The sequence below is a fragment of the Balaenoptera borealis genome, assembly GCF_965194805.1.
Source record: "Balaenoptera borealis genome assembly, chromosome: 15".
In the NCBI taxonomy this organism is placed as follows: domain Eukaryota; kingdom Metazoa; phylum Chordata; class Mammalia; order Artiodactyla; family Balaenopteridae; genus Balaenoptera; species Balaenoptera borealis.
Genome location: NC_138871.1, coordinates 85460663 through 85485292, shown reverse-complemented (window position 1 = coordinate 85485292; position 24630 = coordinate 85460663). Strand labels below are relative to the sequence as shown.

Genomic DNA, 24630 nt, shown 5'->3' with positions numbered 1-24630 from the left:
CTAATTCTGTGTTTAACTCTTTGAGGAATCACCAAACTGTTTTCCATAGCAGTTACACCATTTTACATTCCCACCAGCAATGCACAAGGGTTCCAGTTCTCCATATTCTTGTCAGCTTGTTATTTTCCCTTTTTAAAATTGTCACCATACCAGTAAGGGTGAAGTAGTACCTCTTTGTAGTTTTGATTTTCATTTCCCTGGTGACTAACGACGCTGAGCATTTTGTGTACCCTTTTGTTCGTTTTTTAGTTCTTTCTAGCATATAGTCCTCACAGGTAGTTACCATTGGCCCTTAATGAGCAGATTCTTTGGTGGAGAAAATCCCTCACCTACTTGGCTTTATAGCACGTCAAGTTTAGTTACAGTGTAGGCAGTTCATGGGTGCCTTCTGGTGTGTGTTGTTTATGGATATCCTCCCAGATTTTAAAGCTGTGGAGGAAAAACTGTACTGCTGTTTCTCTCTGGAATCACCACCTCATCCTCGGTCCCATTTTGTTGCTCTCCAGACTCTGTCTCTGCTGTCAGTTTAAATTCCTGGATTGAATTTGATGCTTACCTTCCTCCAATAACCAAGTCAGCAAGTCTGTCCACACGATAAAATAATAGTAGTGTTGGTGGTAGTGGTAAATAATAGCTAGCATTTATCGAGTATTTACTGTGCGCCAGGCACTGTACTGGTGTTTTACATGTATCAAGTCGCTTACTCCTCACAACCAACAACTGTTTTGTAGATGAGAAAACAGAGATGTTAAATAACTTGCCTAGAGTTATCCAGCTAGCAACTGGCAATGCCAGGATTTGTGTTACAGCAGCCGGGCCCCAGAGCTGGGGCTCATCATCTCTAGGCCATATGCCTCTGCCTGGTGGTGACACTGGACAAGCTTCTGTTAGTCCAGGCAGGGAATCATCTACCAGTAGTCTGTAGGTTAAGAATGATCTGTCTTGTAAAAAATAAGTTATGAAAGTGAATTAGAAAGACTGGTAGCTAATGCAGTCGTTGTAAACACGTCTCTAAAACATGGTTTCATTTGGTTCTGGAATATTTTATATGATATTACTTTAAGAAATAAAGTATCAGAAGTCATTTTTTTTCACATAAAAAGCTTATTTTGTGAGTCTTATATTAAGAAACCTAAAGAAAACTGTGGGCGTTTTCTGAGATAGTAGGAGTAGCAATAGTCGCATACAAGAAGAACCATATGCATTTAAAGCTGGTAGAGACTACAGAAGTCACCTGGTCCAGCCCTTTTGCAGTGTGAGCGCAGAAGCCTAGAAAAAGTACGGCTTTCACAAAGTTGTGTATCTCGATAGTGGCAAAAACTGGAACAGAAAAGAAGTTTCTTTACTCTATCTTGAAATAGTTCCACTTAAGGATCTTTTAAAGCCAAATAGAATGAAAACATCACACAAGTTTGATTGACTGGAGATCCTTAAAAGTAGTATAGTTTAATAACTTCAAGTATGTCTCCATTTCATATAATTAACTAATTCAGATAACAGCCGTCATTAATCTGAACTAAGGATGCTTCCCTATGCTCTTTTACAATTTACACTTTGTAGATTTTAGTCCATGGAGAACAAAACGAAATGGCCAGATTGAAAGCAGCCCTGATTCGGGAATATGAAGATAATGATGAAGTTCACATAGAGGTTCATAATCCTCGGAATACAGAAGCAGTGACCTTGAACTTCAGGGGAGAAAAACTAGCCAAGGTAAAATGTTATGGTTTTTAATCCTGTCCATTCCAAATAGTTCCTAATCCCTTTAGGGAAATGTATACTTCTTAAGAATATCCAGCTTTTAATTAATCAAATAATGTGCTCAACGATGATTTCTGTCTACTCAATATGCTATAAGACCTTGATCCTTGTGCTTTTAGGCTTTTTCTGGTTCCACTAATTTGTTTTTCACATGGAAAATTTTCAAATAAATTAGATCTTCAGTCTGATGGCTTTTAATCCACATTCCCACTTACTTTTCACACCCATGCTAGAGAGTAAACTACTGTCCATTACTGTTTTGTTTTTTTCCATTACTGTTTTTCACTACATCCAATACAGTATTCTGTCCACCTCTTGGCATTCTCCCTAAGAATCTAAAAATAGGCCCATATCTAAACATAATGTCTGTGGATATTCCATAATGATGGAATTTATAAAGATTTGTCTTTTCAAGAGTTAATCATTTTTGATGATGAAATATAAGGTTTTCAGAATTTAAAAAAGAAATAGTTATGAAAAAAAAACCTTACCTGGGATTTTAGAGGGATGCTGTAAGAAGTCTGCATTTTTACCTCCTGTTCATCAAAAATCTTTTTAAGATACCTCTAAAGGGAACTTTTTAACTATCTGTCTGAAGTTTTATCTATTTATTATTTTTTTAATATTTATTTATTTGGCTGCGTTGGGTCTTAGTTGCGGCATGCGGGCTCTTTGTTGTGGCGCACGGGCTTCTCTCTAGTTGTGGTGCACAGGCTCAGTAGTTGCGGCGCACGGGATTAGTTGTCCTGCAGCATGTGGGATCTTAGTTCCCCTACCAGGGATCAAACCCGCGTCCCCTGCATCGAAAGGCAGATTCTTAACCACTGGACCACCAGGGAAGTCCTGTCTGAAGTTTTTTTTTTTTATAAATTTATTTATTTTATTATTTTATTTTCTTTCTTTATTGTTTCTGGCTGCGTTGGGACTTCGTCGCTGCGCGTGGGCTTCTCATTGCGGTGGCTTCTCTTATTGCGGAGCACGGGCTCCAGGCACGCGGGCTTCAGTAGTCGTGACACACGGGGTTAGTTGCTCCGCGGCATGTGGGATCCTCCCGGACCAGGGCTCAAACCCGTGTCCCCTGCACCAGCAGGCGGACTCCCAACCACTGCACCACCAGGGAAGCCCCTGTCTGAAGTTTTAAATGTCAAACGTGTTAATGAGCAACTTTACAGAATTCTTTTAGTACATAATGAGCCAAATATGAGGAAGCTAATTGATGAATATCGTTTCTTGCAGTTGAATTTGAGGAAAATTTGCAAAAATTAGGATGTGAGGCTCTTCTTGCCAAGGAAGAGCAAATGGTTGTATTTACTCCTGAATCTTACTGTTCACAAAACTTTCCAGGGGCCAGTTTAATGGAAGAGATCTTATACCTGTAGAAAAATATATTCTGTAGGTATAAGAATATTTACAATTGGGAATCTAGAACGGTATTTCCCAAACTCTACTGGTTGCAGTGTGGGGAGTAAAAGAAAGTTTTTCGGTCAATTGAGGAGAAGCCGAGTTGAACAAAATTAAGCTGAATTTATAGCGAGATTTTCCAGAGTTTTTATTAGGCCATTGTGCATTATAAATCCTCAAGAAATACAGTATACAGCATTTTTAAAATATTTTTTTTTACATCTTTATTGGAGTATAAATGCTTTACAATGTTGTGTTAGTTTCTGCTGTATAACAAAGTGAATCAACTATATGTATACATATATCCCCATATCCCCTCCCTCCTGCGTCTCCCTCCGACCCTTCCTATCCCACCCCTCTAGGTGGTCACAAAGCACCTAGCTGATCTCCCTGTGCTATGTGGCTGCTTCCAACTAGCTATGTATTTTACATTTGGTAGTGTATCTATGTCAATGCCACTCTCTCACTTCATCCCAGCTTCCCCTTCCCCCGCCCCATTCGCTCAAGTCTGTTCTCTACATCTTTGTCTTTACTCCTGCCCTGCCACTAGGTTCATCAGTGCCCCTTTTTTAAATTCCATATATATGCATTAGCATATGATATTTGTTTTTCTCTTTCTGACTTACTTCACTCTGTATGACAGATTCTAGGTCCATCCACCTCACTACAAATAATTCAATTTATTTCCCTTTTATGGCTGAATAATATTTCATTGTATATATGTGCCACATCTTCCTTATTCATTCATCTGTCAGTGGACACTTAGGTTGCTTCCTTGTCCTGGCTATTGTAAATAGTGCTGCAGTGAACATTGTGGTACATATTTCTTTTTGAATTACGGTTTTCTCAGGGTATATGCCCAGTAGTGGGATTGCTGGGTCGTATGGTAGTTCTATTTTTAGTTTTTTAAGGAACCTCCATACTGTTCTCCACAGTGGCTGTAATCAATTTACATTCCCACCAACAGTGCAGGAGGGTTCCCTTTTCTCCACACCTTCTCCAGCATTTATTGTTTGTAGATTTTTTGATGATGGCCATTCTGACTGGTGTGAGTTGATACCTCATTGTGGTTTTGATTTGCATTTCTCTAATGATTAGGATGTTGAGCATCTTTTCATGTATTTGTTGGCCGTCTGTATGTCTTCTTTGGAGAAATGTCTGTTTAGGTCTTCTGCCCATTTTTGGATTGGGTTGTTTGTTTTTGTGATATTGAGCTGCATGAAGTGCTTGTATATTTTGGAGATTAATCCTTTGTCAGTTGCATCGTTTGCAGATATTTTTCCCATTCTGAGTGTTGTCTTTTCATCTTGTTTATGGTTTCCTTTGCTGTGCAAAAGCTTTTAAGTTTCATTAGGTCCCATTTGTTTGTTTTTGTTTTTATTTCCATTTCTCTAGGAGGTGGGTCAAAAAGGATCTTGCTGTGATTTATGTCATAGAGTGTTCTGCCTATGTTTTCCTCTAAGAGTTTGATAGTGTCTGGCCTTACATTTAGGTCTTTAATCCATTTTGAGTTTATTTTTGTGTATGGTGTTAGGGAGTGTTCTAATTTCATTCTTTTACATGTAGCTGTCCAGTTTTCCCAGCACCACTTATTGAAGAGGCTGTCTTTTCTCCATTGTATATTCTTGCCTCCTTTATCAAAGATAAGGTGACCATATGTGCGTGGGTTTATCTCTGGGCTTTCTATCCTGTTCCATTGATCTGTATTTCTGTTTTTGTGCCAGTAACATACTGTCTTGATTACTGTAGCTTTGTAGTATAGTCTGAAGTCAGGGAGCCTGATTCCTCCAGCTTCGTTTTTCTTTCTCAAGATTGCTTTGGCTGTTCGGGGTCTTTTGTGTTTCCATACAAATTGTGAGATTTTTTGTTCTAGTTCTGTGAAAAATGCCACTGGTAGTTTGATAGGGATTGCACTGAATCTGTAGATTGCTTTGGGTAGTAGAGTCATTTTCACAATGTTGATTCTTCCAATCCAAGAACATGGTATATCTCTCCATCTGTTGGTATCATCTTTAATTTCTTTCATCAGTGTCTTATAGTTTTCTGCATACAGGTCTTTTGTCTCCTTAGGTAGGTTTATTCCTAGGTATTTTATTCTTTTTGTTGCAATGGTAAATGAGAGTGTTTGTTTAATTTCTGTTTCAGATTTTTCACCATTAGTGTATAGGAATGCAGGAGATTTCTGTGCATTCATTTTGTATCCTGCCACCTTACCAAATTCCTTGATTAGTTCTAGTAGTTTTCTGGTGGTATCTTTAGGATTTTCTATGTATAATATCATGTCTTCAGTAAACAGTGACAGTTTTACTTCTTCTTTTCCAATTTGGATTCCTTTTATTTCTTTTTCTTCTCTGATTGCTGTGGCTAGGACTTCCAATACTATGTTGAATAATAATGGCAAGAGTGGACATCCTTGTCTTGTTCCTGATCTAGAGGAGATGTTTTCAGTTTTTCACCATTGTGAACGATGTTTGCTGTGGGTTTGTCATATATGGCTTTTATTATGTTGAGGTAGGTTCCCTCTATGCCCACTTTCTGGAGAGTTTTTATCATAAATGGGTGTTGAATTTTGTCAAAAGCTTTTTCTGCATCTGTTGAGATTATCACATGGTTTTTATTCTTTAATTTGTTAATATGGTGTATCATATTGATTGTTTTGTGTATATTGAAGAATCCTTGCATCCCTGGGATAAATCCCACTTGATCATGGTGTATGATCCTTTTAATGTGTTGTTGGATTCTGTTTGCTGTTTTTTTTCTTGAGGATTTTTGTGTCTATGTTCATCAGTGATATTGGTCTGTAATTTTCTTTTTTTGTGATATCTTTGTCTGGTTTTGGTATCAGGGTGATAGTGGCCTCTCAGAATGAGTTTGGGTGTGTTCCTCCCTCTGCAATTTTTTGGAAGAGTTTGAGAAGGATAGGTGTTAACTCTTCTCTAAATGTTTGATAGAATTCGCCTGTGAAGCCATCTGGTCCTGCACTTTTTTTTGTTGGAAGATTTTAAATTACAGTTTCAATTTCATTACCTGTGACTGGTCTATTTATATTTTCTAATTCTTCCTGGTTCAATCCTGGAAGGTTGTACTTTTCCAAGAATTTGTCCATTTCTTCCAGGTTGTCCATTTTATTGGCCTATAGTTGCTTGTAGTAGTCTCTTATGATCTTTTATATTTCTGCAGTGTCAGTTGTAATCTCTCCTTTTTCATTTCTAATTTTATTGATTTGAGTCCTCTCCCTTCTTTTCTTGATGAGTCTGGCTAAAGGTTCATCAGTTTTGTTTATGAAAGAACCAGCTTTTAGTTTTATTGATCTTTGCTATTGTTTTCTTTGTTTCTATTTCATTTATTTTTGCTCTGATCTTTATGATTTCTTTCCTTCTACTAACTTTGGGTTTTCTGTGTCTAGTTTCTTTAGGTGTAAGGTTAGATTGTTTATTTGAGATTTTTCTTGTTTCTTGAGGTGAGCTTGAATTGCTATGAACTTCCCTCTTAGAACTGCTTTTGCTGTAAAAAAAATTTTTTGACTCTAGAACTGAAAACACACTTTAGGTATATGTGTCAGTTTTATATTTAATTTCATACAGGCATAGAGAAACTGTTGTCAATATCTGTTTCCCCAAATGTAGTTTTGTATTAAGAGTGTTGTTCTGTTATTTTAGCCATAATTTTATTCAAGATCATTAGCTTTAGTTATTTTTTTTCCTCAAGTGTAATAACCTTACTTCGGGAGAAGTCAGATTTATGGCAGCCATCCTCAGGCATGTAAAACAGAAACTAAGAAGGAGGTAAAGAAATCAGATCCACAAAAACTATCAGAAAACCCATGCAGTTTACTGTCGAGAATTGTCAGGCCAAGCAATTGTGTGCGTGGTAAGAAATCAGCATGTTGGGAGCTAGCACACAGTTGAATAAAGAAAGAAACCAAGGCTGGCAGCACAGGGTGAAGCCAGAAGAACCACTCAGTCTTGTTCTCCAAGGTACTTGGTTCTCCCGGCAGACACCTCATCAGCATCCGGGATGTCACTGCACTGAAATCAGCCTCCTTAAGTCACCAGCATTTAAGGAGAAAATGACGCCGACAAACCATGTGAAACGGAGCTAGGTCGCATTATAGTTACAAGAGCAAGTGTTACCACTGCCTCACTGCCATCTGCCCTTAACTGATGAAAGGTAAACAAATATGAAATATAGGGTCTTTGTCCCCTTTGAGTTCATTTATTTGTAGCTGAGAAAAGTTATATTTAAGAATGTTGGATTTCATGTTTGCAAGAGTTTTGTTTGTTTGTTTGGTGTTATTGTTAGTTTTTGAACAGTCAGTACTCTCTTCTCTTAAAAAATGTTCCCCCTCAGTTGTATGAGCGCATCCATAGCTGTCTTTACAGAGCTTTTCATTCAGAGATGCTGCTGCTGTTTGGGTCCGGCATGGCCTTGCATCTTTGCATCATGGGGCTCCCTCCACGTACAGGGTTGGGAGCCAGCCTGAGGGAGCCACGCACGTCTGGCCCTCGGTTGCTGTCCTTCCTGCCATACTGTCTCTGTTGAGAGCTCTTTTAAGCCCCAGCACCCAGTAGGTTTACTTGGTTGCTGAACTGATTGGAACTGACAGAACCTAACCATTCTTGCCAGATCTGCCCCCGTGAGTCTTGTCTTTGGTCTCTTGGTAACCTTGTTACTGCCCTCGTCATAAAGGTATATAACATTTTATATTTTTCATGTTTAGATTCATGGGTTGTTTTCATGGTTCAAATGGTTCATAATTATGATTGAGTTCCTGAATAATTAATTTCATTTTATAAGATTCTGTTCTCTTCAAATTGTTTTGGCTTTTTTTTCTTTTTAATAGGTCATGGGCTTTTTAGCAGACAAAAAACCAGAACAAGGCCAGCGGGTCTCAGGAATACTTGTTAAAAGAAACTTTAATTATCACATACTTTCTCCTTGTGACCTCTCTAGTAAGTATACTATTAAATGTCAAATGTAATTTGATTTTAGCATTTAAAGAAAATCTTCAAAAACTTCTCTTACCCAGTGGCCAAATCTTAAGTAACAGCCAAATAACAAAGTATAAATAGTTGAAACTTAATAATCTAGTTAGCTTTATTTGAAAAAAAAACCTTCCTTGAACTATTACAATATTTAAATAACTTTTTTCTCAATTGGAAACATAAGTTCCCCTGTAAGACAGATTGACTACTGCCTTCTAAAGCCTGTCTTCTACCTTTCACCATGGAATACTGCTACTTTTATTTCCTGAAGTAATTTTGGACTCCCCACACAAGCTTGTTGATTTTTATGACCTGTAGTGTTAAGTCGCTTGCTGGGCCTTGTGTTTTATGCACGTGTAAATGCTAAGCTGTCATTACTTTTGCAGTAACTATGATATTATCTTTAAGTAAATAACTGTGCTCAATTTTATTTATATGGCACTAATAAATTAAAAGTGCTTTATCAAGGAATAAGAAATAGCAGCAGTGTTTAGGTGTTCAACTGTGAGATAAGCCACCTGTCAGCCTTCAGACTGTCACACGGTAGAATATAACTTGTTCCATGGACAGTTGTTGAGGTCTTACTGTATGCCAGGTATTGTGCTAGGTGCCGGAGGACTAGAGATGTACTAAGAATAAGAAGCACCGTCCCAGCCCTTGAAAAACTGTCTGTTGGGAGAAACCATCCTGTGAAGGCTAATCACAGTACTGACCCGGGACATACAGAAGTGCAGGGTAACATGTAAGGAGAGAAGGGGCCTAGAAGGGTTGGGAAAAGCATTGCATACCAGGTAACTCTCATGCCAGGTGGTGAAGGGTAGCTAACCAGAAGAGATGGCAGAGGGCAGCTGGCTTACTGGCTCGCAGATGTTAGGGACCAGATGTGTTTTGGAGAATGAGAGTGCCTTCTTACGGCTGGAGCACAAGTGAACTATTGGCCAGGGAGGGGGCGGGGGGAGGAGTGTAGGATGGGAACCAACCGTGGAGCACTTTGTTAACTTGACAAGCATGTTCTCACTTAACTTTGCTTTTACTTCTCTTTTCTTTACTCCTTGTACGTGTTTGCAAATTGTATTTTGTGAGACTAGTGTTGTTTCCTAAAGTATATTTATTCTGATTTCCTCTCCAGATTATACTGACTTGGCCATGAGCACTGTAAAGCAGACCCAAGCCATTCCATATACTGGTCCTTTTAATTTGCTTTATTACCAGCTACAGAAATTGACAGGTGTGTGTATTTATTGACATTCACTTAACTGTTTTCTTGTTTTGAGTAAGATAATTATATATCTAGGAAAGGATGTTAATTTTGGTAATTGTGTCAGAATTACACAAATTTTCTTTGTACTTTACTTGGTCATGTTACTACCACCTTTAGGTGAAAATTCTGAAAATACATGGACAAACAATTTTTAAATCTCATAATACCTCTTATTATGATCCACTTAAAATTCTAAAATTGTCAGTAGTCTTTGCTTCTTGTGTTTAAAATCTACTTTAGCTTACTATACCTAGATTTTATCATAATTTCTTTTCTTTGTTCAGTGAAAATAATTTTTCTGGTTCCATCAGTACAAACCTTTACAGCAGGTTATATAACGGTACATGACCACTGGCCAAAGTCCAGTAAAGAGTAAACCTATTCTGTTTTCATATTAGACCATTTTGAATTAGAGATTTTTGTGTATTAACATCATGAGAGGTGAAGAGTTAAGTTAAAAGGCGTGGGCTCTCTCTGATAAGCAAGAACACTTCAGATCACAAAGTTACACTTTCTATGAATATGCTCTTTGTAATTCATACAGTGAAGTACTGCCATGAAATAAACCAGTAGAATATATCTTTTTTTTTTACTTCAGAACCTCACGTTAGAATTATAGGTTATAACACAGGAAGTTAATAAAATACGTCTGAATTAATCCTTAATTAAGAGGTCACTACTGGGAAGACCAGAAAAGCCTTGTCTTAGACAACGGAATTTCCCTGTAGAACCTTTAAACTTATGAAGACAGACGGTAGAAGTGACGTAGTTGTTGAGGTTCATGTTAAATTTTAAGATGCTGGTCACTGAATCCCTTGTACAAACATAGGTGTTTGACAGTCACCAGAGTTTGCAACTGATAAGATGTTTAATGTCCAAGGTAAATCCTGTCTAGTTATATGAATATTTATAATACATGTTGAGATCTTTTAGTTGCTATAAGCAATTAATATAAAACTTCACTACTTAAAATCTGCCTATACACAAGTTATTAAATTTTTTTCATTGTGTATCACCTTATTTCAGCTGTCTCTATAAACAAATGAATAATTATACTCCAGAAGATTATTTTTAAATTTTTTTTATGGTGGCTTTCTCAAAAAATTTTTTTATTTATATACAATTTTGAAAGGTTACTTTCCATTTACAGTTATCACAAAATATTGGCTGTATTCCCTGTGTTGTACAGTACATCCTTGAGCCTGTCTTACACCCAGTAGTTTGTACCTCCCACTCCCCACCCTTATATTGCCACCCCCCAAAAAAAATTATATACATCTTACAATTTCTTTTTTTCAGGTGATGTAGAAGAATTAGAAATTCAAGAAAAACCGGCTTTGAAAGTGTTCAAAAATATTTCTGTAATACAGGAACCAGGAATGGTGGTATTAGAAGTAAGATAAGATCATTTACCTAAACAAGGAGGGGAAAAAAGTTTTGAGTTCACATGTAATTGTAGAGAAAATTGGGTTCTTCCCAATCAGGAAAAAAATTGTTGGAAAATATATATGTGTATATTTTTCTTTCCAAGATCAACATTAAATATAACATAACTAAGCATTTTCTATATAGTTACAGAGGCATAGAAACCAATAATAAATTAAGACAATATTTAGTATGTGAAATGAGCAGAGGTCTCTCATCTGAGTGAGTCTTAACAGGTTTTGTGGTACCGCAGGTGTCTTCAGCTATTATCAAAAGGTCTTAAAATTATCAAGATAAAAATATAATTCTGTTACTTTAAAGCAAACAAACTTGTCATGCAACACTTCTTAAGAGAGTGGAATTCTGAAGATTCAAATAAGCAACATTAAAATGACCCAGGGCTTCCCTGGTGGCGCAGTGGTTGAGAGTCTGCCTGCCAGTGCAGGGGACACGGGTTCGAGCCCTAGTCTGGGAAGATCCCACATGCTGCGGAGCAACTAGGCCCGTGAGCCACAATTACTGAGCCTGCGCGTCTGGAGCCTGTGCTCCACAACAAGAGAGGCCGCGATAGTGAGAGGCCCGCGCACGGCGATGAAGAGTGGCCCCCGCTTGCCGCAACTAGAGAAAGCCCTCGCACGGAAACGAAGACCCAACACAGCCAAAAATAAATAAATAAATAAATAATTAAAAAAAAAAAAAATGACCCAAATCCGCAAAGGCTAGAAATCATTAATTTAGGTAAATGTGGTTGCCGCTGTTAGAATTTTAAATCCATACTGGTAGAATTTAGAACACAGACACCAAATGACTTTGATGGTTGATTTTAATAGATTAGCATCTGTTAAGTTTAAAGAAGGACTTTCAAAGTGAATGCTGGAACTGAATGATACAGGGAGATACTTTGTCTCTTTCTCTGCCTCAAGGTTGAATGTAAATTTCCCAGCTATATGGTCAACTATTCTGTCATACATATTATTTTTTAAAACAAAAAAAGATCTGTCAGCTCTGGTTCCACTGCAGTTCGCTGATTTAAGTCTGAATTTGATTTATAAGGCTAAAGGTAACTGGAGAAATTATCAAGAGGAATAGTTATCTATAACATGAAGTTACATACAATAATATATAAAGTGTTATCTGAGAAAGGGGAAAAGTTGTTAGAGACATCAGTTCTTGCTACCAAATACTATAAGAGAATGCATTTTTTATTCCCTAGAATTAACACATCAAAGAAGATCTTAGAGGAAGTTTTTCAAGTGACTTGCTCGTAAGAGTACTCTTTGGAGAGAGAATTAAAAGAAGGGGGTTACTCATTCCTGAAGTAATTCAGCTGGTCTCACCCTAACCTAGTAGACATGGAAAACTTTCTTAGAGCAGCGGGCACATGGCAGTGTCAGGGGATCTTAGGCTTCATGTGAGAAACAAAAGTAAATCTTTAAAAATATTACTGTCTATGCTACTAAAATATAGTGACTAGGAATTTGAGTGTGAGTCACAGAACCAGCAATTAATTACTGCTTATGTTATCTTGCGCAAGTTACTTTTAAGTCAGTTTACTCCTTTATGATGAAGATGTGAGAGTTAAATGAGATAATGCATATAAGACACTTGCCACAAAGGACATGCTCTGTACATTTCAGTGTTGTTTAAAAAAAAAAATTAGAGAATTCCAGCATTACTAATTAATTTCAGTAAACAATGGGTTTACTGAAATTAATTAGTAATGCTAATCAATTTCAGAAAACAGTTGATTTCAGTGGAATGCTAGAAGCAATAATCCCACATGTACAGTCCATGGATGGGTGGTAGTGATTGCAGCTTTGGGGGTTGGCTGGGTTATACCTCCCTAATTCTGCCTCTTGTTTTTCAGTGGCTGGCAAACCCTTCCAATGATATGTATGCAGATACAGTAACAACCGTGATATTAGAAGTCCAGTCAAACCCGAAAATAAGGAAAGGTACAGAATTACTTCATTTTTGTCACTTCTTTCATTTCTCCCATGGTTCTTTGAAATAAAAAGCAGAAAACAAGAGTCCTAAAGAACTTAAAATATCCTGATTTTTTTCATTCCTGTAACTTTTAAGATATATATGCATAACAATGTGTATTACTAATATTTTACTTTTTGTTCTGAGTCTTCATTCATGCTGTAAAAACGTGGCTGCAATTAACACGAAGATAAAAATCTCTTAGTAACAGTCCTCTTAAAAACAATTTAATCAGAAATTCCAAAATATTGCTGAATTGAGCCAGCATGTCTAATAGGAAAGTATGCTGCTATATTTGTGTTTAATAAAACTTGTTGAATAGATTAGAATTTCCACATGGGACAATTTTGCAGTAACTTTCTTTCCTTTTCTAAGAAGCAATTTTCAATCAAAGAAAACACCAATGAAAATATTTTTGTGTCATTTCTTTATAGTTTGATTCTGTTTTATACATAATGCAGTATAATTCACACGTTAAGGTGCACATGTACGGTAGCCCTTTGTGTTCCTGGGGGAAGAAGGCACCCTTGAAATATTCCGGGAAGCCTCACATGGCAGCAGATCTCTGATAGAATATTTCTGTTTCTTAAAATTTTTTTTAAAAGTAAGCAAATAGTTAGTTCTTTGATTTCAGGAGAAAAGAAGCTTGGGTAACCACTTCATAATCCATCTGCTTGTAATTGGTCACATCTATAACATGAAACTAATAAATGCCTAGACAAATCTAAATTATTCATCTAAGTTACTGGTAAGTTTTTGAATTTGAGTAATAGTCATTGTAAAATTACAATTTGGACACCATTTGATAATTTGTTTTAGCTGAATTAACTAGTGGGTAATGGATACCCCTGTGTGCCTGTAACATAAGAGATGGAGCTGTGCATTCATACAAGCCACAGAAGAACATCACACCTTGGATTCTCACATGATGTTCAGTATCACAGTCTTTGCCCGGGGGTACAAATACATTCATGCCAGAACAATTTCAAAGGCAGTTGTCGGTTTTCTCTTATTATTTTACATTTTTCATATCTTAGGTGGTAGAAATATAAAAATGGGCAAGTATGTGGGAAAGAGGACCTTTTACCAAGGTCATAACTAATTCGTGGTGCAAAGTTAGGAACAGCAAAGTGAGGGACAGGATTAAGTGCAGAGACCAGGAGTGAGAGATCAAGGCTGGAGTGCATGAGCCGGCCCACCTCCCCATTCTGACACCCAGCTCTCCAGGAGCACGGCCCCTTCGCATCGTAGCATGGCCTTGGTCACTTGGAATCAAACACTTCTGAACTGAATTGTGTTTTAATCTCCAAGGTTGCTTTCTGTTCATTAAATTCTGATAACTCTTTTGTAAAATGAAGTCAGATATTTGTATACTTCCCTGAAAAATGAAATTTCTATGCAAAAATGACACTTTTCCAAGGCCAGTTAGGATGTTGTGTGGTCTTCGGGGATGTTATGTACCTGAGCTCCTCTAAGCCCATTTCCGCGCTGGGTGGCAGAAGAGGGGACCCAGCGCTTGTTGGTGTGGGATTGTCAGCTATGTTGTCAGGATGTCATCTGCTGTTCCGATGAAGACTCCACCTGATGACTGTGCTGAAAAACCGAAAAGATGCGGTGGTTTAACAGATAATCACTAAATATTTAATGTCTGTTGTACAGGAAGGAATATATGAGCTATTGTAGCTTGGTTTGACTTTATCTTGGGTATTTCTCTTAGTGCTCTGGTCCAAAGTGAAAATACACCTTTACTCTGATCTGCACTAGTGGAACTAAAAATAATCATCCTACTATTAGCGATCCATCTTAAACTAATTATAAAAACATTTGTTCACTATGTTAAGCCTCTGGGCATTTTGGAAGAGATTCATTGCTGAGAAGTCAGAACAGGCATTTTCCATGAGTGATTATAAAAGCTAACTGGCTGCTTCATATTTCCTGGTTTCTCCCCACTTTGTGGTGTATCGAGAGTGGGATTTTATACTCTTCTGGGTAATGAGGTGCTTCCTTATTTTCTTTTAACAGTCATTTGACAGATACTTACTGAGCACCTGCTATTTAGTGGGTATTATTCTAGGTGCTTAGGGTACATCCATGAACAAAGCAAACAGATGCTGGCCCTGTAGGAGCTGACGCTCTAATGAGGGCTGGGCAGCTTGACCGGGTTTGGAGTGGGCACAGATGCGTAGGGCTTTGTCGGCCGTTTTAAGGCTCTGGACTTGTAGTTGGAGTGAAATGGGTTACGTTGTAGGGTTTTTTTAATTACTCTGGTGTTTATTGAGAGGAGACTGTTAGGAGGGCAAGTATGAAAGCTGACAGGTTCCAGTGAGGCGCTTTTGTGGTCACGCAGGTGGGAGATAGAGGCTCAGGCCAGGATGGAAGTGGTGGAGGTAGCAGAAAGTGGTTGGATTCTGGAGAAAGTAAAGCCAGCAGTATTTCCTGACGGATTAAATATGGAGCGTGAGAAAGGAAACAAGACAAGGTGAGTTTTAAAGAGATAAGACAGTGACCCAAGGCGTGTATGTGATACATCAGTATGGAAAGTTGTCCCCCGTGGGGCTAAGTGACAGGGGTTTAATAAGTAGTACTTGTTCCTTCAGAAGATGCAAAAGTGTCACAAGGACTAGCACATACCCTCTCTTCAAAGTTGAGGGCGTTCATTCTATATATTTATCATTTAAACTAATTGGCTTTATTCTATCCAACTTTGATATTTTAACATTTTAGAGCAGAGTCAGCAGCTGTGGCCCCTGAGCCAAATCCAGTTCTCCACCTGATTTTTGTAAATAAAGTTTTATTGAAACACAGCTATGGGACTTCCCTGGCCGTCCAGTGGTTAAGACTCCATGCTTCCACCCACAGGGGGCACGGGTTCGATCCCTGGTCAGGAAACTAAGATCCCACATGCCGCACGGCATGGCCAAAATGTTTTTTAAAAAAAAAAGAAAGAAAGAAACAGCCAGGCCCATTTGTTTATATGCCATCTAATAATGCTGCTGTCTGAGCTACCACCGCAGGGTTGAGTAGTTGCAGCAGAGGCTATGTGGTCCACAAAGCTTAAGATACGATCTGGCCATGTACGGAGAAAGTTGGCCAGCTCTATTCTAGAAACACTCACTTCTGTGAAACACTCTGATTCTATCAAAATAGCATTTGCTCCCTTTTCATTTCTTAGCCTGCTAACACTTTGGTCCAGATTCTGGAAATACAATTATATCTGTATCTGTGTGTGTGTTTAGCCCCAACTTCCATTTATATATAGTCCCCCTGTTCTCACTGAGGACACATGAGAAATCTTATACATTTTCAAAATGTATTCTTTAATGTCCTTATATTCCTTTACATTCTTCTGTTTTATACTGTACCTGTTTTCAGCATGTCTGTGCCCTGTTTTGACACATAGACCTAAGGGCAGATAGATGTATGTGTATGAGTGTATGACTTCACATTTAGTATAATCTCATGTATCTGAGGAGTTTGTCATAAACATTAGTAATAAATATATACACACACTTTGGAAAATTTCTTTTAATAGACAATTTCATAGCTCAGATGTTTGCTTTTTAATAATGTGTTTTATGAGATTGTTTTTACATGTCAGCTAAGTGCTTAATACTTAACAGAATTGATTATAATTAAAGTATAAAAGTTTTATTATATAGTTTTCTTGGCTGGCATTTAGTTACTTGTATATTCAATTAAAACCGGTGAATTTAAAATTAGAGTGACTATGGTCTGAACTATAGAACAACTTAGGAGAAATGACAACTTGGCTCTTTTCCACATAGAGTAGATTCACCACAGTCAACTTTAGAACATGCACATTACTCCAAAAAGAAACATTGTGTATCTTTTAGCTATAATTCCCCATACTCCCCACTCTCCCCAGCTCAAGGCAACCACTAATCTACTTTCTGTCTCTCTGGATTTACCTATTCTGGACATTTCATATAAATGGAATCCTACAAAAGGTAGTCTTTTGCGTCTGGCTTCTTTGACTTAGCATAATGTTTTCAAGGTTCATCCATGTCTTTCATAAACAACCTCTCCTGGCCATGTGTTGTGTTTTTATTGACAGTCTTAAGGTTAAAACCTGAAACTATGACATTTGAATTTACTAATGAACAGCCGGTGAGCTTTTCATGCCCGGGGGATTGTAAAAATATAGAACTGTGTGGCTGAATTCAACTACATAAACAACAAGCATAAAGACTTTAAAATAAAAAAAAAAGTTCATCCATGTCATAGCATGAATCAGTACTTCATTCCTTTTTATGGCCAAATAATCTTCCATTGTGTAGATATAGCACATTTGGTTTATCCATTCATTTGATGATGAACATTTGGATTGTTTCTACTGTTTGGCTATTGTGAATAATCCTGCTATAAACCTTCATGTACAAATTTTTGTATAGACATGTTTTCACTTCTCTTGGGTCTATGGAGTAAAATTATTGGGTCATATGTTAACTCTCTATTTAACTTTTTTGAGAAACTACCAGTTAATTCACTGTTTTATTGCTGGTGATGAACTGGGAGGTACTTAGTGATATTCCCCGGGCAATATTGAAACTTCAGATCAAGTATGGCGCATCTTCCTGAACTGTCAGATTACTTTGTTTTGGGGGAAAAGCAAAGTAATCTAACTGGCAAGTGATTTTAAGTATTTTATTAAAACTACTGTAAGTGCATTATATGTAGTAGAATTGCTAAATTTACTTAATATTTTAGGTAAAACAAAAACTTCAGAGCTCTCTGAGGATGGATGTCCTCCTAGACCTCTTGGAGTTCTAATTTCACTCACTTCTGCTCATAAATGTGGAAAAGACGGAGAAACATTGGAAATAAATTTTTAAATAATCTTAAATGTCACTTGTGGTTCCTTAACAAGAACGTGAAATAAAGTGATGAAAATATCAGTTTGCCTCAGCAGGTAGATGCTCTGTATACATTTGTCACTTGAAGGATTCTACAATTAACCACTTTGGTTTCTCAGCAACTACCTTCTGATTATTGATTTGGAAATCATTCTAAATTTGGAATTTGGAAATTGAACCCTCTGTTGCTTTTTTTCCCCAGGTGCAGTACAGAAGGTTTCTAAAAAATTAGAAATGCACGTTTATAGCAAGAGGTTGGAGATCATGCTCCAGTAAGTGTTGCGTATGTTACCGCTCAACAGGGTGCCAGGGCGGGCTCAGACGAGGTCACTTAACTGGTCTGGGCGCCTCTCTTTCTATCAGTGAAGCAGTTTGAACCACTTCCTTCTAGCTACACACTCTAGCCAGTTCTGAGAGCATGTGACCTGCTTGGTCAGCCACTTCCCTGTGAAATACGTTTCACTTAATATAGTGCCTCAGGATGCTTTTCCGTGGCTGGCGTAGCTGAATAAAGCGTTGTTATCAAGGACATGTGCTAAAATCTTAACCTAGTGTTACTATACCTTTAAGAATTATTATACGTACTTACTTCCCCTTAAATGTGAATTCCACGTTAAGAATGTTTTTTTAGACTCTTCTCATTAAATCTGTAAACTATGAATTACCTTTAAACTCATATTTTTCTTACATGCCAGATATTAGGTCTTTCCCCTTTCCTCCAGTACTTGTTAAGCCTGATTTCAGAATGGTTTTTTCCAAATAAAATAATCACATAAAACTGTTCTTGGGACTTCCCTGGTGGCACAGTGGTTAAGAATACGCCTGCCAATGCAGGGGACACGGGTTCGAGCCCTGGTCCAGGAAGATCCCACATGCCGTGGAGCAGCTAAGCCCGTGCGCCACAACTACTGAAGCCCAGGCTCCTAGAGCCCGTGCTCTGCAACAAGAGAAGCCACCGCAATGAGAAGCCCGCACACTGCAACGAAGAGTAGCCCCCGCTCGCTACAACTAGACAAAGCCCGCGCACAGCAACGAAGACCCAACGCAGCCAAAACTAAATAATAAATAGATAAATTTATTTTTTTAAAAAAACTGTTTCTTAGTGGACAACTACAACTTAAGCTTATGTATTGTACCTCAAAAAGGAAAAATAAAAAGATTGAATTTAGTTTTATAATTTCAGCATCTAGCACAGTGCCTTGAACATATAGCAGATCTCTCAAATACTTGTTGAATAAATGCTTCCATTTTTAAATTTTTTATTTTTTATTTATTTTTGGCTGCGTTGGGTCTTTGTTGCTGCGCACGGGCTTTTCTCTGGTTGCAGCGAGCGGGGGCTACTCTTCGTTGCAGCATGCAGGCTTCTCATTGCTGTGGCTTCTCTTGTTGTGGAGCACGGGCTCTAGGCGCATGTGCTTCAGTAGTTGTGGCTCGCGGGCTCTAGAGCACAAGCTCAGTAGCTGTGGTACACGGGCTTAGCTGCTCCGCAGCATGTGGGATCTTCCCGGACCAGGGCTCGAACCCGTGTCCCCCGCATTGGCAGGAGGATTCTCAACCACTGCACCACCAGGGAAGTCCCAATGCTTCTATTTTTAAATTGAAAGTTACTTAACTAGATGTTTTGAGGTGCTCTGCATGTTTGGAGATTTTTATGTTAACACTTCTGTTCCTTCCTTTCCTCAAAATTCCACACTGATAATCTTTTAAAGCAGCCATTTAGTGGCTTTTAAAAAATGGATGCTAGGCTTAAATGGTGACTTTGCCTACAGAAGCCGTCACACATCTTCAGAAGTGTTCTTGGTATTGTCATTTTGATTTTAAAAAGCATCCCTGTCATACAAACTAAAAAACAGGCAACGGTGCAGGAGCGCTGATTTCCATTGCCTGTAAAAAGGCAGCGGGTTCTGTGTTTGTTGGTTTCCAACCCTGTGGCTACAGCAGTCCCAGGTCTGGGTAAAAAGGGCTCCTTACCAAAATTAATATAGGTTAAGATAATGTATATAAAGTGCCTAGTGCAATGCCCGCTGAATGGAGCATTCTTAATGAACGATAGCTGTGTATTTCACCTGTATTATAAAATGAACAAAATATGTGAAAGTAAATAATTAAGAAGTACATCTCAGGGGTAGATACAATCAGTATTCTACTTCAGAACTAGGGCCTATCTTCAATATTATTTCTCCCCAAATATATAAAATTGTACTTTATATATTTGTAAAGCATTTTCCACTAATACTGCATCTTTGTTTATCTTAAGGGACATATTTGGAGAAGACTGTGTTAGTGTAAAAGATGGTTCTATTCTTAGTGTCACAGTGGACGGAAAAACTGCTAACATAAACTTGGAGACACGGGTATGTAGCTGTTCGTTCCTACATTTTAAGACACTTGGGAGATAAAGTGAAAGCAAAAATAATCTATTTTGCAGTTTACTTTTACATTTTGGTGTTTTCTTCCAGTTTTTTCCTGCATTTTTTTAATAGATTGTGTTTACGCTATCATATGTCAGGTTTACATCCTTTTTATTTCTCTGTCATAAGTGTTTTTACATTTGCTGCATAGTACACATTTCCCTTGTCTTTATTACTCCGTTTTCCGTTTTCATAATAGGCCTTAATCCACCTCAGCATTTCTCTACTTTGGCATCCACTTGATGCCAGACTTTCAGAGAAGCTGCTCTTCTGTTTGCAGCAAGATCCAAGTGGCTTTTCCAAACAATAGAACTTGAGAGCGTGAGGCCCACGCCCACCGCACCCAGCAGACCTTTCATAATTATTTCACAAGCATAAATGAATAAGTATCATCTTCCTTGTGGGGTTGTTTTTGAAGATTACAACAGTTCTACTAAACAAATAACATGTTTGGGATTTCTTCTGTGTATTCTTTTGAGAAAACACTAGATTTATTTTACCTCGATAGAAAAATAAGCTAAGAACATAAACAAGTAATTCACTAGAGAAGAAATATAGAGAGCCAGTAAACATATGAAACAAATGTTCAGATCAGATCCACTAATAATTAAAGGAAATACAAATGGAAAGTATGAAATATCACTGTTTCTGAGCTTATACTGGCACAGATTAAAAATAGTGATATGACCCAGTGATGGTGAAAGAAGAGGGAAACAGTTATTTTCAAGTGCCACATGGACAGGGAGAAGGTTGTAAGTTAGGTGGTGTGTTCTTTCTGCAGGGCGGTTTGGTGATCTGCATCAAAAGCCTCAAAAAAGTAAATACCTTTATCCACAATTCCACTTGCTGGATTTAACGAAGAAAATCATTAGGCAAGTGAGCAAAGATATATGTACAAGGATGTCTATTTTAGTATTGATTAGCAAAACTGCAAGAGACCTAAATTTCCAAGAGTAGGATCTAATAAAATAACTGAATAAATAATGTGTATGGTGTACCCTTATACATGGGATACTATGTGTACAGCCACTAGGAATGATTTATTCATGTGCAGAGTGGTCCGCCTACATTATTGAGTGGGGGGAGTTACAAGGTAGTCAATATGGTGAATTATCCCATTTTTGTTTTAAAGAAATACACAGGTATAGCCAAAAGTCTAGAAGGTTATGCACTGAAATGTTAACAGTGATTTATCATTAGGTCATAGAATTAAGGGTATTTTTTTTTCTTTCCTAAATGTTTACATGAGGGATATTTATTGTGTGATAAAAATTGTTTTAAACAGCATAGTGTTTTGTAGTTAAGGAGTAACTGGGAGATGATTAGTGAATCTAAACCAAATTTAATACCAAATGTTGAGTAGATGACCACATCCATTGCTTGCTAAGTAATTTGTGTTGCACAGACTAGATTCCTTGGAGTATTATTTACTAGATCCAAACGTGGGCTTTGAAGTAAACATAGTTCACTTGACTTTCCCTTTATTCTTTTTTTTTCCGAAGTTAATCTCTAACAAAGTCATCGTGCTCTCAGGAACGTCTCTGCATCCAGGTGCAGACCCACAGGTGTGCAGTGATTCTGGCTCTTAATAATCAAGACCCTTACCCCTATGGGAAACGATTGTTCTTAAAGAGCATTAGTTTATCTTCCATATAATAATTCTAGACACTTCCGTTGAAAGGCATGTTTGTGCTCTCACTTTCAGACTGTAGAATGTGAAGAAGGAAGTGAAGATGACGAATCCCTCCGAGAAATGGTGGAACTGGCGGCCCAGAGACTATATGAGGCCCTCACGCCAGTTCACTAATAACCTTATGTCTCTGTAGATGTTAAAACTTTTTAGTAATGCTTGACTCTACTTCTGTTACTTAAAATAAAATACATTAAATACATTAAAATAATACATTAAAAAATACATTAAAATAAAATACAATGTATAAAATACATTAATTTCTCTGGGGTAGCCTATTTACTTTTGATGGCAAATGGCCTTTATTCCAGCACCTATTTGAATACTGCTAAATTACCAACTTATTTGTCCATTATTCTAGCACTGCTAAGTAAACTGCCGTTACTGATTCTGCTTCTAGGGTTGTATGCAGCTCCCACTGAAACCTTTGAGATCTGCTCATAGCAGCTGAAACAGAATGTCTTATTGTCTGTTTTCAGGAAGGAAATGAGTGATGGTTTGAATTTTCATATCCATTTTCTGAATTTGAATTAATAATTACATATTATCACTTAAAGTTTTAAGCCCTTTTTCTATTTCTTCCCTCCCAGTATTCTTGGCAAATTCCTTAATTTATACGTCTGTAAAATTGGGACTTTCGAGATTCAATAATATTTTCTTTGTATAATGTCTACATTCAATTCAGAGATATTCAAAATATAATTTTTATGACTCAAGTTCAAGGGTTCGTCATGTGTGTTGAATCGTTTTATGTATAACTCAATCATTAATCCATTTTCTTCCAAGTACGAGCAGTTCAGACTTGCAGGTAACTGGACACAGGAGTGTCGGGTGCTGGGTGCTGAGGGAGCAGGTCGACTCTGCCTGGGGCGGCTTTGGCCTCTACTTTAGTGAAGGGCCTGACGGCTCCCTCAGCAGAGGGGGTGGGAACAAGCATGGGCAGGGGCAGCTAAAGAGCTGTTACACTCACTGTCAAGCTAAAGCCATCGGTCAGCCACAGTCACTAATTTGCACTGACATTGCTTAGCCCTTCCCTGTGCTTTGGTGACACACTTCGGTGCCTGAATCTGAATTTTTACTTGAAACCAAATACATTTATTTCTCTAAGATACCCTACTTTGTCTTTGGCCCAAACCAAAGGCCTAAGGGTCACCTTTTATAAGTGTCATATAAGAGTGTGTTATGATAGATGTGAAAACATTTTTAAGTTACAAAAACTACACACTTGTGATATCTTTACCACTCAGGTTATACACAGCAAAAATGGCAAGCCCTTTCTCCTAGTCCCTCTCCCTGAGGTAACCGGTTTCAGGCAAGGATTCTAAATTGCTCTTGAATCTGTCCTCGTCTTATCTCCACTGTGGCTCCGAGTCCAAGTCATCTCTTCCCCTCTGGTTCCTGCCCCAGCCTCCCTTCCTCCTCTCCCTATAGCTGATTCCTAAAATAACAGATCTGCTGAAAGCCTACCTGCTGAAAATCCTTCAGGGCTTCTTTACTGTGATTAATTAGGATGAAATCCAAACACCTTAACTTGGCCTAACGGGTTCTCTACCCTGGCTGCATATTAGAATCACCTGGGGAGCATTGAAAATGTTCTGATGCCCACGACCTACCATCAGAAGTGTTGTTAGTTGGTCTGGAGTGGTGGTCCTTTATCAGCACATGCTTAAAGCTCCCAGTTGATTCTAGTTGAAGCCAGGGAAATCCATCCTGAAAACGGGGTGCCGCTCTGTATCACCCTACCTGTCTCTCCAGCTCCAGCCACTCTCCCCCCAACACCCTACGTCCAAGCCACGGAAACGGCAGCTATTCTAACACGCACTGCTCCCCTTCTGGTTTTCACCTTAAGCTCAGTTGTTTCAAGACATCCTTCTGGCTCGATTTTATCACAGCTGTCACACTTCATTGCGTGCTTGAGCAAACCTGAGTCAGGCTCTTCTGTCTTCTCTCTGACTAAGCCCCCCCCCCTTGGGTCCTGTCCTTGGCCCCTTCAGCCCAGTTTTAGCAAGAATCCCGCCGAATCGGTTTAGCAAAAATCCCTCCCTCTTGGTCTGATCCCCCTGGGGAGCTGCTCAAATTCTTCATCCTCATGTCACCCTGCCCTGCCTTCAGCAAGAACCCTGTCAGGGCAGTTTAGCAAAGATTTACCCAGCCTCTTAGTAGTTTTACGTTCACCTGACCCCCTCACCCTGCTCCTTGGCTATAAATCCCTTCTCTTTCTTGTATTTAGGGTTTAGCCTAATCTCTCTCCCCTACTGCGAAAGCCCACCGTCGTTGTCCTTGCTGGATAGTCGGCCTTACTGTCTTTAGCAAGTGTCTTCAACTTCTCTTTCACTGAGGTCAAAACGCTGGACAAATGCTTGCCTAATTTTACTTAACAAGAGAGGGCTGCGTGATGAACGAGCCCCTTGGAAGTGCTTGCGACTCGCTCAAACAACTGAACCCACCTTCGCGGGGTGGGTGATGCTGGATCTGGTGGCAGCGCCAAATCGCTCTCCTTTCGGGGTTGGTTTCCGCCTGGGGAACTGACAGGCGACAATGGCCAGAGGGCGGGTGGGCTCCCCAAGGGCAGGGTAGCCACGCGCGCCCCGCATCTAACGACTCGGATAAATGAACAAAAAGCGAATGCATGCAGGAGGCCAAGCTTCTGTAAACGGACAAAAATGAGCTTTCCAAGAAGCAACAGCTATCGCACGTCTTAAAAGTGACCGGTTGGTCGCCGAAGGAGCCCTGCTAGTGGAGCCCCTACGGGGCGACCCAGGAAGGAGAGCCAGCGGGCGAAGACAGGCTACGAGCGAAGGCGTCGGACTGCGCAGGCGCCTCCACCTCCCCGCCC

General features: G+C 38.7%; 1 protein-coding gene and 1 long non-coding RNA gene across 3 annotated transcripts in view; both read left to right on the top strand.

Annotated features, from left to right (window-relative positions):
- Positions 1-22054, top strand: part of CPSF3 (cleavage and polyadenylation specific factor 3) — a 43732-nt gene extending 21678 nt beyond the window's left edge. Inside the window, exons 11-19 of one of the 2 annotated variants that reach the window (XM_082357556.1) lie at positions 1561-1713; positions 8006-8114; positions 9277-9375; positions 10708-10802; positions 12701-12788; positions 17896-17965; positions 19951-20047; positions 21607-21669; positions 21810-22054. In XM_082357556.1, coding sequence (XP_082213682.1) covers positions 1561-1713; positions 8006-8114; positions 9277-9375; positions 10708-10802; positions 12701-12788; positions 17896-17965; positions 19951-20047; positions 21607-21669; positions 21810-21911 — 876 coding nt within the window. In that variant the 3' untranslated portion in view covers positions 21912-22054. The remainder of the gene's footprint in view (positions 1-1560; positions 1714-8005; positions 8115-9276; positions 9376-10707; positions 10803-12700; positions 12789-17895; positions 17966-19950; positions 20048-21606; positions 21670-21809) is intronic. The other variant, XM_082357557.1, reaches the window with a different exon arrangement.
- LOC309612197 lies at positions 1720-4512 on the top strand. The gene is made up of 2 exons (XR_014235045.1): positions 1720-2601; positions 2884-4512. It is a non-coding gene; the product is annotated as an uncharacterized lncRNA (long non-coding RNA).
- Positions 22055-24630: the final 2576 nt, after the last annotated feature.